Raw genomic sequence first — 14,172 nt, 5'->3', positions numbered from 1 at the left:
CTACATGTTCAGATGGTATCATTTGGCAAAACAGGAGCAAAACATGTCTTGCTAAGTGTCTTGGTCTTAGACTGTGTCAGGTTCACCACTTTGAACGGAATGGGACTCAAGTATTTGGTTTTCCTTTCTCTTTTTCTTTTCAAGGTTTAACTTTTGAGTGGGTAGAAACAGAAAGCAAGAAGAGAAGCTCCTTACCATCTACCCTTCATGTATGTGAACAGGGCCTGCATTTTATTTGCAGATATGCTACTACCTATAAGGTGTGATTCAAAGGCAGGTCCCTTTATCCAAATATATGTACTCACTCCACCACCTGCCTTCCCACCATCATAACTCAGGAAGAGGCGGGACACTAGGCAGGTAGGAAATGGCACTGATAAGCAATGGTTCTCTTGATTTTGTCCTCTTTTCAATAGTGGCAGGAAAAAAACTTCGGGGAACAAAGTTAATTCTATTTTGCCGCTAGAGGTCAGTCTCTGTCGACAGCTAGGGCTTCCCTGGTGTTAATTCTCCTATTTTGCCACTAGAGGGCAGTCTCTGTTGACAGGTAGAGCTTCCCTGGTATTAATTCTCCTGTTTTGCCACTAGAGGTCAGTCTCTGACTGTTGACTGGGGTTAACTGTAAAAGATTGATTTCTTGAGTCTCTTCCCTGTCTTCTAAAAAAGAAAAACAGAAACATATAATTTCTCCAATTTTTTTTAACTAAACTCAGGACACAGAGATTATCTATGACGATTAATAAGATTAAAGAGATAAAGGCAGTTCCATGTACAACTTAAAAAATAAAATCAAAATGGCAGTTTTTAACCTGCTATGGGGAGATGGGGAGGCTAAGCAACATGGCTCCTGAGAAATCTGTGCTCAACCTTCCTTCTATATCCAGCAACTGCCCTGAGGATAGCTATTCTTCCTGCCAGTGGTACCATGCAGGCAGGAGAGGACACTCTGAACAGAGAATATCATCTGTTCCCCTCAAACCCCTGCAAGCAAGCTGCTTTAAAGCAAACAAACAGGGGTCTAGGTGGCCACATGCCATCTGAATGTGCTCTCTTCAGCCTCTTCGTGTTTCTCCCCTTCTGCATTATGACAATGTTAGGAATGAAGTCAGTGAAGTCAGCCAAAGTCAGAAGTTAGTGAAATCAGTTGCCTACAGAAAGAAAACTTGAAGGTGTGACATGCTAGAGTTGAGTTCCCATGCTCGAACAACTTCCTTTTCAAATAATAAAGCCTCAGAGAATAATAATAAAGTAACAAAGTCCGTCTCAGCAGTAGCAAGAGTCACCCAGGATGGCAATTAAAGCCCAACTACTTTAAGAGACCAGCTAAGCTGCAGCCAAAGGCATGGCCTGTGGGGAGGAAGAGGGGCAGAAACCAAGCCAGAGCCTCAGCTTCTGAGCAGGAGGTAGCCAGGTCCAGCAGAAACAGCTAGACTCTGATGCTGGAAAACAGGAACTGCATAAATGCCCCACACTGGCGAACCCCTGTGACCTTGCATGAGTGAGTTATAATGACTTCAGCTGTCTTATCTATAAAATGGGAGTAATAATAATACCTACCTTACAGCATTGCATGAGGTTCAAGTGTACGGCAAAGCACTTTGTAAACTGTGAATGAGGGAGGGCACTGATATTTGTTGAGGCTGAAATTCTGTACATCTCACAGCATCCTCACAGTAATGCTATGACGTTTTCTCTCTTTCAGGTGAGACCAGTACAGTTCAGAGTGATGAAATGAGTTGTCCATGTTACTTTCTAATAAGCCAGAATTCAAACCCAGGTCTAATGCCAAGGCTCTCTTCCTTACATTATGCTGCTTTTCACTGTATATAATGAGGTATTATTTGAAGTCACAGCCAATCACTGCAATGCAACTTAATATCTTTAAGAGCCCATATTCAGGTCAAACAAAGAAGGTTTAAAAGGCTACCTTCTTAAAGAGTAAGATGAAGGGTATTACAAATCTCATAAATGCACATCACTTTTAAAAAGTAAGAAATTAAACTATGCTAATCCCATCTTTACCCTCAGCATCAACTGAGAAAAAATATGCACTTTATGGAGGTAACACTGCCATCTTGTGGGCTCCCAGGCTATTACAGCTACAGACCATTTTCCCAACTTACAGGCAAAATTGTTCTTTAACCCCATACATTTGCTCCTATATGTTTCACAACCTATTATTTGAGGCTCTGTCCATATCCTTCTGTCTCCTATGACCATTCTATCTCTGAAAATAAAGTTCATGATAATAAAGTGCTAGTGTGAAACTCATCTTTGTTAAAATTAAAGTATTTTAATTTTTCAACCAGGACAACTCAAATACAAGCCATTCTTGATTATTTATAAAAGGGAGTTTTAGTGGTTAATATTTGGGGGTGTTCTAAGCCTGCATTAATTTTATATTAAAGGAAAAAAAGATTATTTAGCTCAATAATGGATTTCTACAAATGAGAAGAATATGGTGGTGGTGAACTATATATACAACCAACAGAAAAATTTAAGATTAGAAACTTATATGTAACTTAGAATAACAGTTGAGAAGCATGGAAAACACAGAAACAAAGTATTTTCTGACAGTAACTTTTAACAAGTTAAAGAAGTTTTTTGTTTGTTTTTATTTTGGTAGTTTACATGAAATTCTGACTGAAAACAAAGCATAGACTAAGTGACTTCTTGGAACATTATGAATATTTTAAGTATTAGTCTATGAAGGACTATGGAATGGACAGTTACTTTCAACATCTTCTAAGTTCACACACTGAACAACATCAAAAGACAAGGAGCATTTATCTTCAGGTCTCAGTAAGCTTTTGATACCTACCCTGGACTTTGAGTTACCAATTCCCATTTCTATATCCTTCTGCAGTCTTCTCCTTCTGCATTTGGAAAAGTTAATGATCCGCATGATGAAATAAACAAATGACTTTGGACTAGGAACTAGACTGAAGGGTGGAGGTAATGTTTTTCCATCATCAAAGTAAGATAACCAAAGTTTCGAGCGAGCAAACTTCCATTCTACATCACTGTCATCCTGTGTCACAAAAATAGAAAAAATATGACAACTGATTTCAAAAACTAAAGATTCTAGCAATTTATCTAGTAGGGCCTTATAAGGAACCTACATTATGCTTTGAAATGGAAAAAGTGGTATATGTACATTTATCTGCATATAATCTCTATTGGGCTATATAATATCCCAAGTATCGCTCTCATGATACTTTTTTTAAAATTTTTCTCTTCCATATTCCTCTGTCTGTACCCATTGAAATTTAGCCAGAATTTCCTCTCTCCCATCCAAAAAATACATAAATAAATAAAACAAAGCAAAAAGCACAAGAAAAATTCAGGGTCAAGAAAGGATGAAAAGATTAATTTTTCCCCCCCCCGCCCAATTCTGCATGTTCAACAATATTTCCCCACTTTCCTTCCTCATCCACACCCATCCAAGCCAGACTGTAGATATATCATACTACACTCCAAGAGCAAAGGAGAAAAATGGCAGTATTCAAATGAATTGCACTTTGGAGTTTATGTGTCTTCAAAGGTCACGTAAGGCCCCAGGGGCCTATTCCTGTCTTACAGCGCCTTTCATTCTCAGTGCTGCCCCCTGGTGGTGGGCATAACCATTCTAACTGGTAGACAGATGGAGAGGAAAAATGAAGAGCTGGTCCATGGGTGGAAGACGTTGGCTCAGTCATTTCATTCTGCCCAGTCTACCATTACCACACTGAAGCAGGTGTTCAGAGCACCACAGTTTTCATCTCTGGAGAATCTAACTTCTTCTTTGAGAACACTAACTTACATATTTCTGAAACACAGAGACTCAGTGGACTTAACAAACAGCAAAGTACTAAAAAGATACGGTACGCTAAACTAGAGGAGATAAGAAAACATACACAGTGATGAAGAAAGGTACCAAATCAAGCTCAATCCAAAGCAAGCATAGATTTCTAGAATACTAAAGAGTCTGACTGGACTAAGAGCATCATTAACGTTTGACAGACGTCTAGTAAGTCCTCTACCAGGATCTTTCAGATGGTTCTGAGAGAAGGCAGCGTAATGGTAAATTCATGGGAACTCCGCTGTGCTCCTAGAAGACACTGGAAGGTGCATTATCACCTATCCAGACGGAAACCACAGAGAAGGGCCCCGCTTGGTGTTAAGCCTCTTTGTAGACACGGGCAGGATGTTCACCACAGGACACAAAAGCAGACGCGGTGTGCTAGTAGAACGAAATGGTGAGGACAGACACTGTGGGTAGACAACAGGCTTACCTCAATCTCTTGATATGAGCTATTAATCATAGCAATGAGCATGTTGAGCAAAACAACGACCATAGTCACATTATATATTCCATATAGAACATATCCTATATTCTCTATGAATTTGTGATCATACTTGAGCACAACAGAAGTGACTTCAGACAATCCAAATATTGACCAAAACAAAGTCTTGAAACTTTCTTCTACACTGTTGGAAGAATAAGGTACACAGTAAATAAATAAACAGTTTCCAGTGTGAAACAGTCAAAAGTAAAAACAAGTTATGGTCTGAATATTGCACAGATATAAAACACTATTGTAAAATATCATCATAATACCCCAAGTATAATTATTGTGGGCTTCCCTGGTGGCTCAGTGGTAAAGAATCCACCTGCCAATGCACAAGACACGAGTTTGACCCCTGGGTCAGGAAGACCCTCTGGAGGCAGAAATGGCAACCCACTCCAGTATTCTTGCCTGGAAAATCCCATAGACAGAGGAACTTGGTGGGCTATAGTCCATGGGGTCACAGTCAAAGATGACTTAGTGACTGAACAATAACACAATTATTTTATTATGATACTTAATAGAAATTTTTCTCTCAACTTTTTAGAAACTGGTGATTAAATGTTGCTGATGCCTAGTTTTTCCAGGAGTTATCATCAAGAGAAAATTTTCTGAGCTTGTCAGGTGAAAACTGAAGTAATGCCCTGATACCCATTCCTTTCTCCTAAAAGGATGGAAGTTTGGGGTTTGATTTTGCATGTGGTTTAGAATTTCAAATCAGGTTTTCTGGAACAGAACAAAATAGGGATTAAAATTATGTACCCATTTCAAAAAAAAATATGTACAAACGTATTCCTTGCAGCATGGCAGTAGGGAAGAATGAAAACTACCAAAATATCCATCAACAGGAAAGTGGATAAATAATTCTGGTACATCTACAAACAGCTATGCAGCCACTGGGGGTAAAACAGATCTAGCTTCATGTGTTTATATAAAATGATATCCAAGATATATTTTTAGTGAAAAAATGAGATGCAGCAAGTCTGAAATAGTTCACCATTTAAATAAAAAGAGGAGTATACAAATACTTATATTCTTGTTTACGTAAAAAATACCTCTGAAAGCATTCGAAAGAAACCACTGCCTCTGGACCTGAAGTGAAAGTGTTAGTTGCTCAGTCGTGTCCGATTCTTTGCAACCCCACAGACTGTAGCCCACCAGGCTCCTCTGTCCATGGATTTCTCCAGGCAAGAATATTGGAGTGGGTTGCCATTTCCTTCTCCAGTGGATCTTCCTGACCCAGGGATCAAACCTGGGTCTCCCGCATTGCAGGTAGATTCTTTACCATCTGAGCCACCAATGACCCCTCTGGACCTAAGGAGAACTAAGAAACTGGGATCCAAGGCTGAGGAATGGAACAGGCTGTAGATACTGCTCTGCATAGATTTTTCACCACAAGAATGTATCATCTACCTAAAAACTATACTTCAGTAGAAGTGAAGAGATGGCAACAAAATTAAGGGTTCTGATTCTTTTCTCTTAATCTATATAATCTACTTCCTGATTCTGCCAACACAGCAATTAGCAAGTAAGCCCTCACAGACTAATTTACATGCTTCGATCCCTTAAATGAACCTTGCCTGAATTTGGCTGGTTTTGTCATATATCCAAGCAGTAATCACTGACCTGTGAACTACAAGAATCATCCTTAAACAATTATTAAATCCATTAAAAAATTCAAAAGTAAGTCCCCCTTTTTTTTCAAAGAAATATGTATGGAAGTGGTACTTTTAAAATTTGTTAGAGCCTAAACAACAATTTTATAGTTTTGTGGGTTTTAATGCTAGCTTATTGATTCATTCATTCAACAGACATTGATGGAGCACCTGGTATGTTTTAATAATTGTATTAGACCCTGGGGGCAGAGGGTTGAGTAGAAAGGTTCCTATTCCTGTAGAGCTAATCTCAATTATGAAACACTTGATGGTGAAAACTAAGAAAACCTATAGTCTCTTTATCCCTGCCATGAACTTAACAGCATCACAAAATGCCCCCACCCATCCTCTTGGTCCTTTGCAAACCTTCTCGCCTCTGATGCTGGGAATATAGATTCCCAAGAATGCATACATGTGCGGAGACGGGGAGAGTGAAAAGGGAGAAGGGGAGAGTGAACAGGGAGAGGACACAGGCAGCTCCTGGCTCCTACTGTGGGCAAGAGCCTTTATATAAATTATCTTCCATGTCCTCCCAACGGCCTGATTCAAACCTTACTGTGCTCATTTTAAAAACAAGGAAACTAACACTGAGAAATGTGAAGATAATTAATCAAAAGACCACAGCTAGAAAACAGCAGACGTTGCATTCGCATCCAGGTCTGCCTGATTTCCAGCCCGTGTTCTTTCCACTCTACCGTGCGGCCAGGTCCTCACACAGAGCAGCGACGCCAGTATCGTGTATAGAAGGAGTCCTCCCACAGGCCCAAGGGGCGCCACTTGTGCGGCACTTCTCTGGTCCTTTCCCCTCTGGGTTCAATCGGAACTTGTTTTTCACTACAATAAAGTGAGTTTCAGTTCTCTTTCACCCCTATTATTGGCTCTATAGTAACTACTTGGAAAAATTAATTCCAAAACAATTTAGATGCCTGGAAGGGCTTGATACTCTCTTTTGGTTTACAGGGAACTCACTGAGGGTCTAGCTTGTTTCCAGCTGTGGCACTCCAGGGGACGGAGGGTACAAAGGCAGGCAGGGGAGATTTCTGGTCTCCTCACCTGGAAGGCCCACGGTACAGACAGACGGCCTGCCTTCCTGACCACTGCACAGCAACAGGCGAGACAGGGTCTGGCAACGTGGACGTCTCCATGCTGAGGGAACTTACAGGGACAATACCTAAGAGAAGTGAGTGCAGGATGACTTCATGGAAACGGTGAGCCTGCAGTGCAGACACCAGTAGGACCAAAGGGAGGAGGCGGTGCTACAGTACAGCGGGCTGCACAGCATCAGCTGTAATTTCTTCTTCCTCCTCAACTCCTTGCACTGATTAATGATACATGAAAATACAAGCCACGCTCCTTTTTTTTTGAAATAACAGTAATGGGTACAAAATGATGCAACTAAATTTAATGTCATAAATAATGTAAGAAATATCCAGTATTAAACATTTGCTATCCAATTCTCTTAAAATAGTTTCATCTAGGATTTTACCATTCTGTGATCAAACATTCTCTCAACTCAAAGAAATGTAATCTCACACAAGTACTGTTTCTGATTTTGTTTTGTTTTTTTCTCCATCCCTTTACTTTTTTTTTCTTTTTGAGGTAGAGTCGATGTACAATATTACATAAGTTTCAGGTGTACAGCACAGTGATTCATAATTTTTAAAGGATATGGTCCATTTATAGTTATGATGGAATATTGGCTATGTTCTCGTGTTGGTCAGTGCATCCTTAAGCCTATCTTACTCCCAGGAGTTAGGACTCCCTACTCCTACACCCTGACACTGCCCCCTAACCGGTACCCACTAGTTTGTTTTCTATCTCTGAGTGACCTTTTGTTGTTGTTGTTATATTCACTAGTCTGCTCTAGTTTTTTAGATTCTACATATAAGTGATACCATGCAGTTTGTCTTTCTCTGTCTGACTTATTTTACTTAGTGACTCCAAGTCCACCCATATTGTTTCAAATGACAAAATTCCATTCTTTCTTATGCCTGAGTAGTATTTTATTTTATATACACACATACACACACACATACACACACCCGACTTCTCTATCCATTCATTTGTGGATGGAGACTTAGGTTGCTTCTGTATCTTGGAAATTATCAATAATGATTCTATGAACACTGGGGTGCATGTATCTTTCTCAATTAGTGTTTTTGTTTTTTTCAGCTATATACCCAGGAGTGGCACTGCTGAGTCATACAGCAATTCCACTCTTCTAAAGAAACCTCTATATTGTTTGCCACAGTGGCTGCACCAATTTACATTCCCACCAACAGTGCACGAGGGTTCCCTTTATTCCATATATTGGCCAGCATTTGCTATTTGAGGCACTAACTGTTTTTAATGGATTTTTCCTGCTCTTAAAAGCATCTTTATTACAATTATTGAAAACAATTTTTTTTTTACTTCATCTAAACTTGTTAGCATTTCTGTTAATCATAGTTTTTTTAGTAAAATGTTTTACTTACGTGGTAAAAGCAGCATTGACTTTAGCCCCAAGGTAGTAAGAATACAATATGAACATGCCAATCATAAAGGCAAGAAACACCATAATAAAGAGGACCATGAACTTGAATATGTCCTTCACAGTCCTTCCCAGAGAGATCTGCAAGGGGCCGAAGCTCTCATTTGCCGGGAGGATATAGGCGATTCGAGAAAAGCTGAGCACTACAGCTATGGCATAGAGGCCTTCAGATATGATCTGAGGGTCAGAAGGGAGCCATTTATCTCTGGCTACAAGAAGAGAGAGAGAGATTAAAAATGGAACTTTCTATTCACGGCTAACTACACAAAATACCTTAAATAGGATATGACTTGTAGGTAGGAGGTTATTATCTCAGTTGAAACTACTCCACATTTAATTAACTGTCCAGACACTATTTTTCATATTAAACTAGAAACACATGAATTCTACATTTATGTGGTTTCTTTTAATGGAGGAAACACTATTAGAAAGATACAAAACAGACTTCACATTGAGAAGAAATAGAATCAAGTACAAAAGATGAAAAAAGGAGCTGAAAATGCTTCATTAAGTTCAGACTGTGTCCATGACGACAAAACAACTGATTTGATTGGTTTGTCCCCTCAGTTACCAGGTTTATCGACCAGCCATTTCATCATGCTATAGGCTCAGTTGGCACACATGTTCTTTTCCATATTTCATGGGGAAACTAGTTCATCTAACAGCTTATGCAAGTAAAATGTCATATTACAAAAAGTGAGAATGTCACTGAATCACAACAGTGCTGTCAGCATGATGTCTGAGCAACATAGCTGGTCCCTGGAAAGTATAAAATGCTACTGAAGTGCAAAAGTCTTAGAGACAGATTCTAAATGAGGACCCCCAACACGCCTTTCAAGGTCACTTCAGTAAGTTCACAGCAGACAACTGGATACTCATTTCTCTGGAAGATCACCTAAGCATTGTGTGGTTCATTCTGTGCAAACTGGGTCACTCCCAGAAGGTACACTGCACACATTCAACAAAAATGGACATTTATTGGATGTTTAATACATAGCAGTCACTATGCTTTCAATGATCTTATGGATTTGAGGTAGTCACTCTCTTCTTAAAGATACAGAAATCAAGGCTTAGGTTAAAAACTTGATCAAAATCATAATAAGGAGTGAAGCTTACTTCACAAATTCCCCTTCACAGTCATAAACACACACAAGTAAATTTAAATAAAGAGGTACTGAAATAGTCATGATATCTGTTACATACAAATACAATCCAAGCTAATTCCTTAATTATAAATGGTATTCTTTTATTCATTTGATCTGGCCTCGGTATATAAAAACCTTTGCTTGGTGACAAGAGATAATGTGTTTACATTTCACAGTCTGTAAAACATTAATATCTTCCTTTTATTTATTTATGTATTTAAAAACTTTTAATTTTATACTGGAGTATAAAAATCAACAGTGTTCTGATAGTTCCAGGAGGACAAGCAAAGGGATGCGGTCATACATCTACATGCATCCACTCTCCCCCAAACTCCCCTCCCCGCTAGGCTGCCACATAACATTGAACAGAGTGCCCTGTGCTATACATTGTGTCCTTGTCGGTCATGCATACACCTTCATCTTACAGCAGGCACCCAGTCTTCTTCAGCAATGTTAACATGCTGCTAGTATGCATCACGATGTACTTATAAAGAGTCATTTCTCACAGTCAGAATGCATTTAAACTGTGCGCCTAACTTTCCTTATCTGTAAAATGAGGTTTATATGCTAACTGCTAAAGTCTTTTCCAGGTTTAAGATTTTGCAGCTATATGAAAATTAGCTCATCGCGGCTCCCCAGTTAGGCCTTAAGGGAAGGGAGGCTAACATGATTTCACATCGGTGTGCAGTGGGCAGGGATGGCATCAGTATCTGCACAGACTGAAGGTCCCTGGGTATCTCCCTGCTCTCCTGACCTAGAGAAGACTGGCAGGAACTCCACCCCATGGTGTCTTGAGAAGCACAATATCCTCCCCAGAATTTCTGCCGGTTCTGCGAAGCTTACATGCTCATCATCACTTTAGCTCCTATTTCCTGCCTCTGCTGAATTTTTGCTCACTTCTGTTACAGCAGTTTTTAGCACTTTTTATTATTTTATCTCCTCTAACCCAAGCTCTCAGGGACTCATCTTTCACATTAAGCAGTTTATCAAGCTATTTTCTCCCCCTAATTACGACAATTCCATGTCCTAAGAATATTTTAGAGTAACTATGTTCTTTGGCTTAAAGGTGATTTTCTTCCACCTTGAAATACCTTTTTCTAGATGTGAAAACTGAGGCACAGAGAAGTAAATTAATTTGAACAAGGTCACACAGCAAGGGAGGGTTAGTGTCTTGATATGAATCCAGTTTTATACAGCTCTAAAGTTCATGCTGTCTCCACTCTCTCTATACTTTCAACATGCATTTCATATTAAACATACCCTTCAGGGGCATTTCCTTCCAAAATGTGGTTCCAATACCTTCTCCTGAGACATAAGAGGACTCTGCGCCTGATAACTTACCGTAAGTGAAATACTGTATCTCTGGTGGTAGTGTAACTTCACTGAGGTCACTCTCTTGAACATAACTGTCCACATACTGTTGTGCCTTCGTTGCCTGAAGGAAAGCCAGGAATCTGGCCGTAAAAGCAGCGATGAAGATGGAGAGCATGCCAAAGTCTAGGACATTCCACAACTGCAAAATGTACTCCCTGGGTCCTTCCAGCCAGAGCTCCTTGCACTCAGACCACATCATTCCTGTCACAAGACACACATGTTACGGACAAGAGTTAATACCTTGGACTGAGAAGCTAAGAGTCCCCACCTGTAACATGCCCCATGTGTAAAGCATGCTACTAGGTACCATAAAGCACTGACTTGCCTACAGCCCACAGAAGTGCTGGGCAGAGTTACATGAAAGAAGCTTTGACTAAAGGAATGATTCACTCCACCAAGTTAGATTTTGGTGAAATATAGTTCTAAATGTGGCACCAGAAATGGTGCTACTCTTATGGGGGTAGGGAAGAAGGGAGGGAGGGAAATAAGGAAGGCTCTTCAAATCAAATGATTTTGCCCCATGAAACACATGGAGGAAAGGAGAAAATTCATCTTTATAAAATGACAATGATTAATTACCAAATAATGGTGATTACTGGAGAAATAAGCCCTTAATTGAGAAATCTACTATACACTTTTAACAAGAACAGTTTTCCAATCATCCAGGAACACTTCCCTCATTCCCCTACCCTCTCGTCTCATCTCAGCTTCGTGCTGAATGCTGAAAAGGTGAGGAATTCTTGGAAAATTAAGCAGGAGGCCCTAGGGCATTATGAAGAAACTGAAAGCAGAAAATGTTCTGGGGGAAGAAGACAAAATATATCAATTTAACAACTGTTTCCAGATGGCGCCAGTGGTAAAGAACCTGCCTACCAATGCAGGAGGTGTAAGAGATGAGGGTTTGATCCGTGGGTCAGGAAGATCCCCTGGAGAAAGGTATGGCAACCCATTCCAGTATTCTTGCCTGGAGAATCCCATGGACAGAGGAGCCCATCAGTCCATAGGGTCACACAGAGTCAGACATGACTAGCATACACGCATGCCTGACTACATAAGGGGAAAATACTGTAGAATTTTTAAAAGAAATGTAGTGGCTCAAAATAAAATTCATAAAACAATCACTTGATCCAGGTGAAGGCCATAGAAGTTAATTAGAGGAGAAGCAATCCATTAATTCAGGAATTGAGATGATACCAAGAAACATGCTGGGTGAAATAATACACAAAATTGACTTTGGATTCGTGATCAATCAATAATCTGGTTTCAATCTCCATTTTTTTTTATCATATTGCTTAAAATGTTTACTTTAACATAGCTGCTGTTCAAAACAGGCTATCGTGGGACTTCTCTGGAGGTATAGTGGTTAAGATTCTGTTCTTCCAATGCTGGGGGCAAGGCTTCAATCTCTGGTCGGGAAAGTAAGATCCCACATGCCTCACATCTCAGCCAACAAAAAGCAAAGAAAAAAATCCCCAAATGGGCTATTGTGAGGTGAAGTAACAAACATTCCTAAAATGGAAACTCTCCTTAAAAAAACCTCTGAAACAAAAGTAATAAATGTTCTTTAATCATCAGTTAATGGCCACTAGGTTATTGCAGAACTATTTCAATTAAATGCTTGATCATCACAGTGAGTCACATTTTTAAAGTTGCATTTTATTCAATAATTGAAGTTTGATTTCTGAAATATGATATTAATATTAATGCATTTATAATTAAGCTCATGTTACTCATAAAATTTGTATTTAGTGGTAAGGGATATCCGTCAGCATCACCAAGCTGCCAAATTATTCCATTACTTGCTATTCTGTTTATCTTACAATGGTGATGTTATCACCATATAACATAACATAGAATTTTAAATAGAAAATGGCAATCATGATATAGATGCTATATTTGATAGAAATTAGAATACTCAAAATAAAAGGCTTACCAAGAACCCAGACCATAATGAGCATTTCAGTCCAAGTGAACTGTGTGGTTTTCACCCTGAAAATCTGTTTGGGATAGTCGATAACAGTGATGTTTGGCAATGTGGTGATTCCTTCAAATCTGTCTGAGGCATTGAAAACAAGCAGGCCCAGGAAGATGATGAAAGAAGCAGCGTGTGCTACAAACTTCATAAAAGGACTTCGCAGAACTTTCCCCAGCTGTAATGAGGCAACAAAACAAAACAATCCAAAACCTTTAACTTCAGAAAATCTGGCTTCCACTTATGAAAACTACTATATACATAGGATAAAAAAAAAAAAAACTGAAGTGAGAACACTTAAAATTCTGCTTTTGTTCTGAAGAGCTACACATTGTGAAAATTACTCCTTTTAGGGGGTGTTTCCTTTAAGAATAATATAAGAAGTCTTCAAACTTCATTGTTTCTAAATATCCAATTTGTCTTAGGATGTACTTCGTTCACAGATGCATTTCTGGAAATTACAAGGCATATACTTGTTATTCTTATTTTTATGTGAAAGACTATGCAGTGTCAAGGTTTTTAGAATCCAGGGAAAGAAACTGCAAATTTGTAATGTGTATTTTTTTTATAACTGAAATGTTATGATGAGTTTGTAGACTCATTCATTTATAATTGAAATGTTATGATGTGTTTGTGGCACATTACAAACCCTTTGAAGATGAAAAAATATTTACTACCACGGAAGTAAATTTTTGTTCTCACTTCTAACTATTCCTAAATCAATTTATATAAAAAGGCAAAAAACATTATAACCAACATAAATATTTTATCTGTTACTATCCAAAAAAACATAGAGATATCCAGTAATTAAAACCTCTAAGTAGGTTAACTTAATTAAAAGTCATCCCTGGTTTTGGAAAATCATATGACCAGTGAAAAAGCATTTTTAAAGCTCAGTTTATAATGATTTTAAGGTAACTGTTTTAAAATCCCCTGTGATATAATGTCCTTAAGAGCTCTGTGTTCTAGTGGAAGTGAAAAATACTTCCCCTGTTCCAAGGGTTTCTGCAGTCTAAGAATTAGGTACATTTGGTAGATTCATCAAATAAGTTCTCTATTCTCAGACCCTACTTTCCAACTCAGTGTGTGACCTTAAAAAGCACCAAGGTTCACATTTAAAAGGCTGTAACTTCAAACAAATGTTTTTGTATATCCAGAACCTTAATTT

General features: G+C 38.9%; 1 protein-coding gene across 3 annotated transcripts in view; it reads right to left on the bottom strand.

The window, feature by feature from the left end:
• Window positions 1-14,172, bottom strand: part of TRPC3 (transient receptor potential cation channel subfamily C member 3) — a 71,933-nt gene that overhangs the window by 16,757 nt on the left and 41,004 nt on the right. For all 3 annotated transcript variants that reach the window (XM_061384271.1, XM_061384272.1, XM_061384273.1), the window contains 5 exons: window positions 12,966-13,182; window positions 11,000-11,233; window positions 8,458-8,722; window positions 4,275-4,470; window positions 2,822-3,031 (listed from right to left, as the gene is read on the bottom strand). In XM_061384271.1, the coding sequence (XP_061240255.1) occupies window positions 2,822-3,031; window positions 4,275-4,470; window positions 8,458-8,722; window positions 11,000-11,233; window positions 12,966-13,182 (1,122 nt within the window). The remainder of the gene's footprint in view (window positions 1-2,821; window positions 3,032-4,274; window positions 4,471-8,457; window positions 8,723-10,999; window positions 11,234-12,965; window positions 13,183-14,172) is intronic.

The sequence above is a fragment of the Bos javanicus genome, chromosome 17 (assembly GCF_032452875.1).
Source record: "Bos javanicus breed banteng chromosome 17, ARS-OSU_banteng_1.0, whole genome shotgun sequence".
In the NCBI taxonomy this organism is placed as follows: Eukaryota; Metazoa; Chordata; class Mammalia; order Artiodactyla; family Bovidae; genus Bos; species Bos javanicus.
This window is presented reverse-complemented; position numbering and strand designations above follow the sequence as displayed.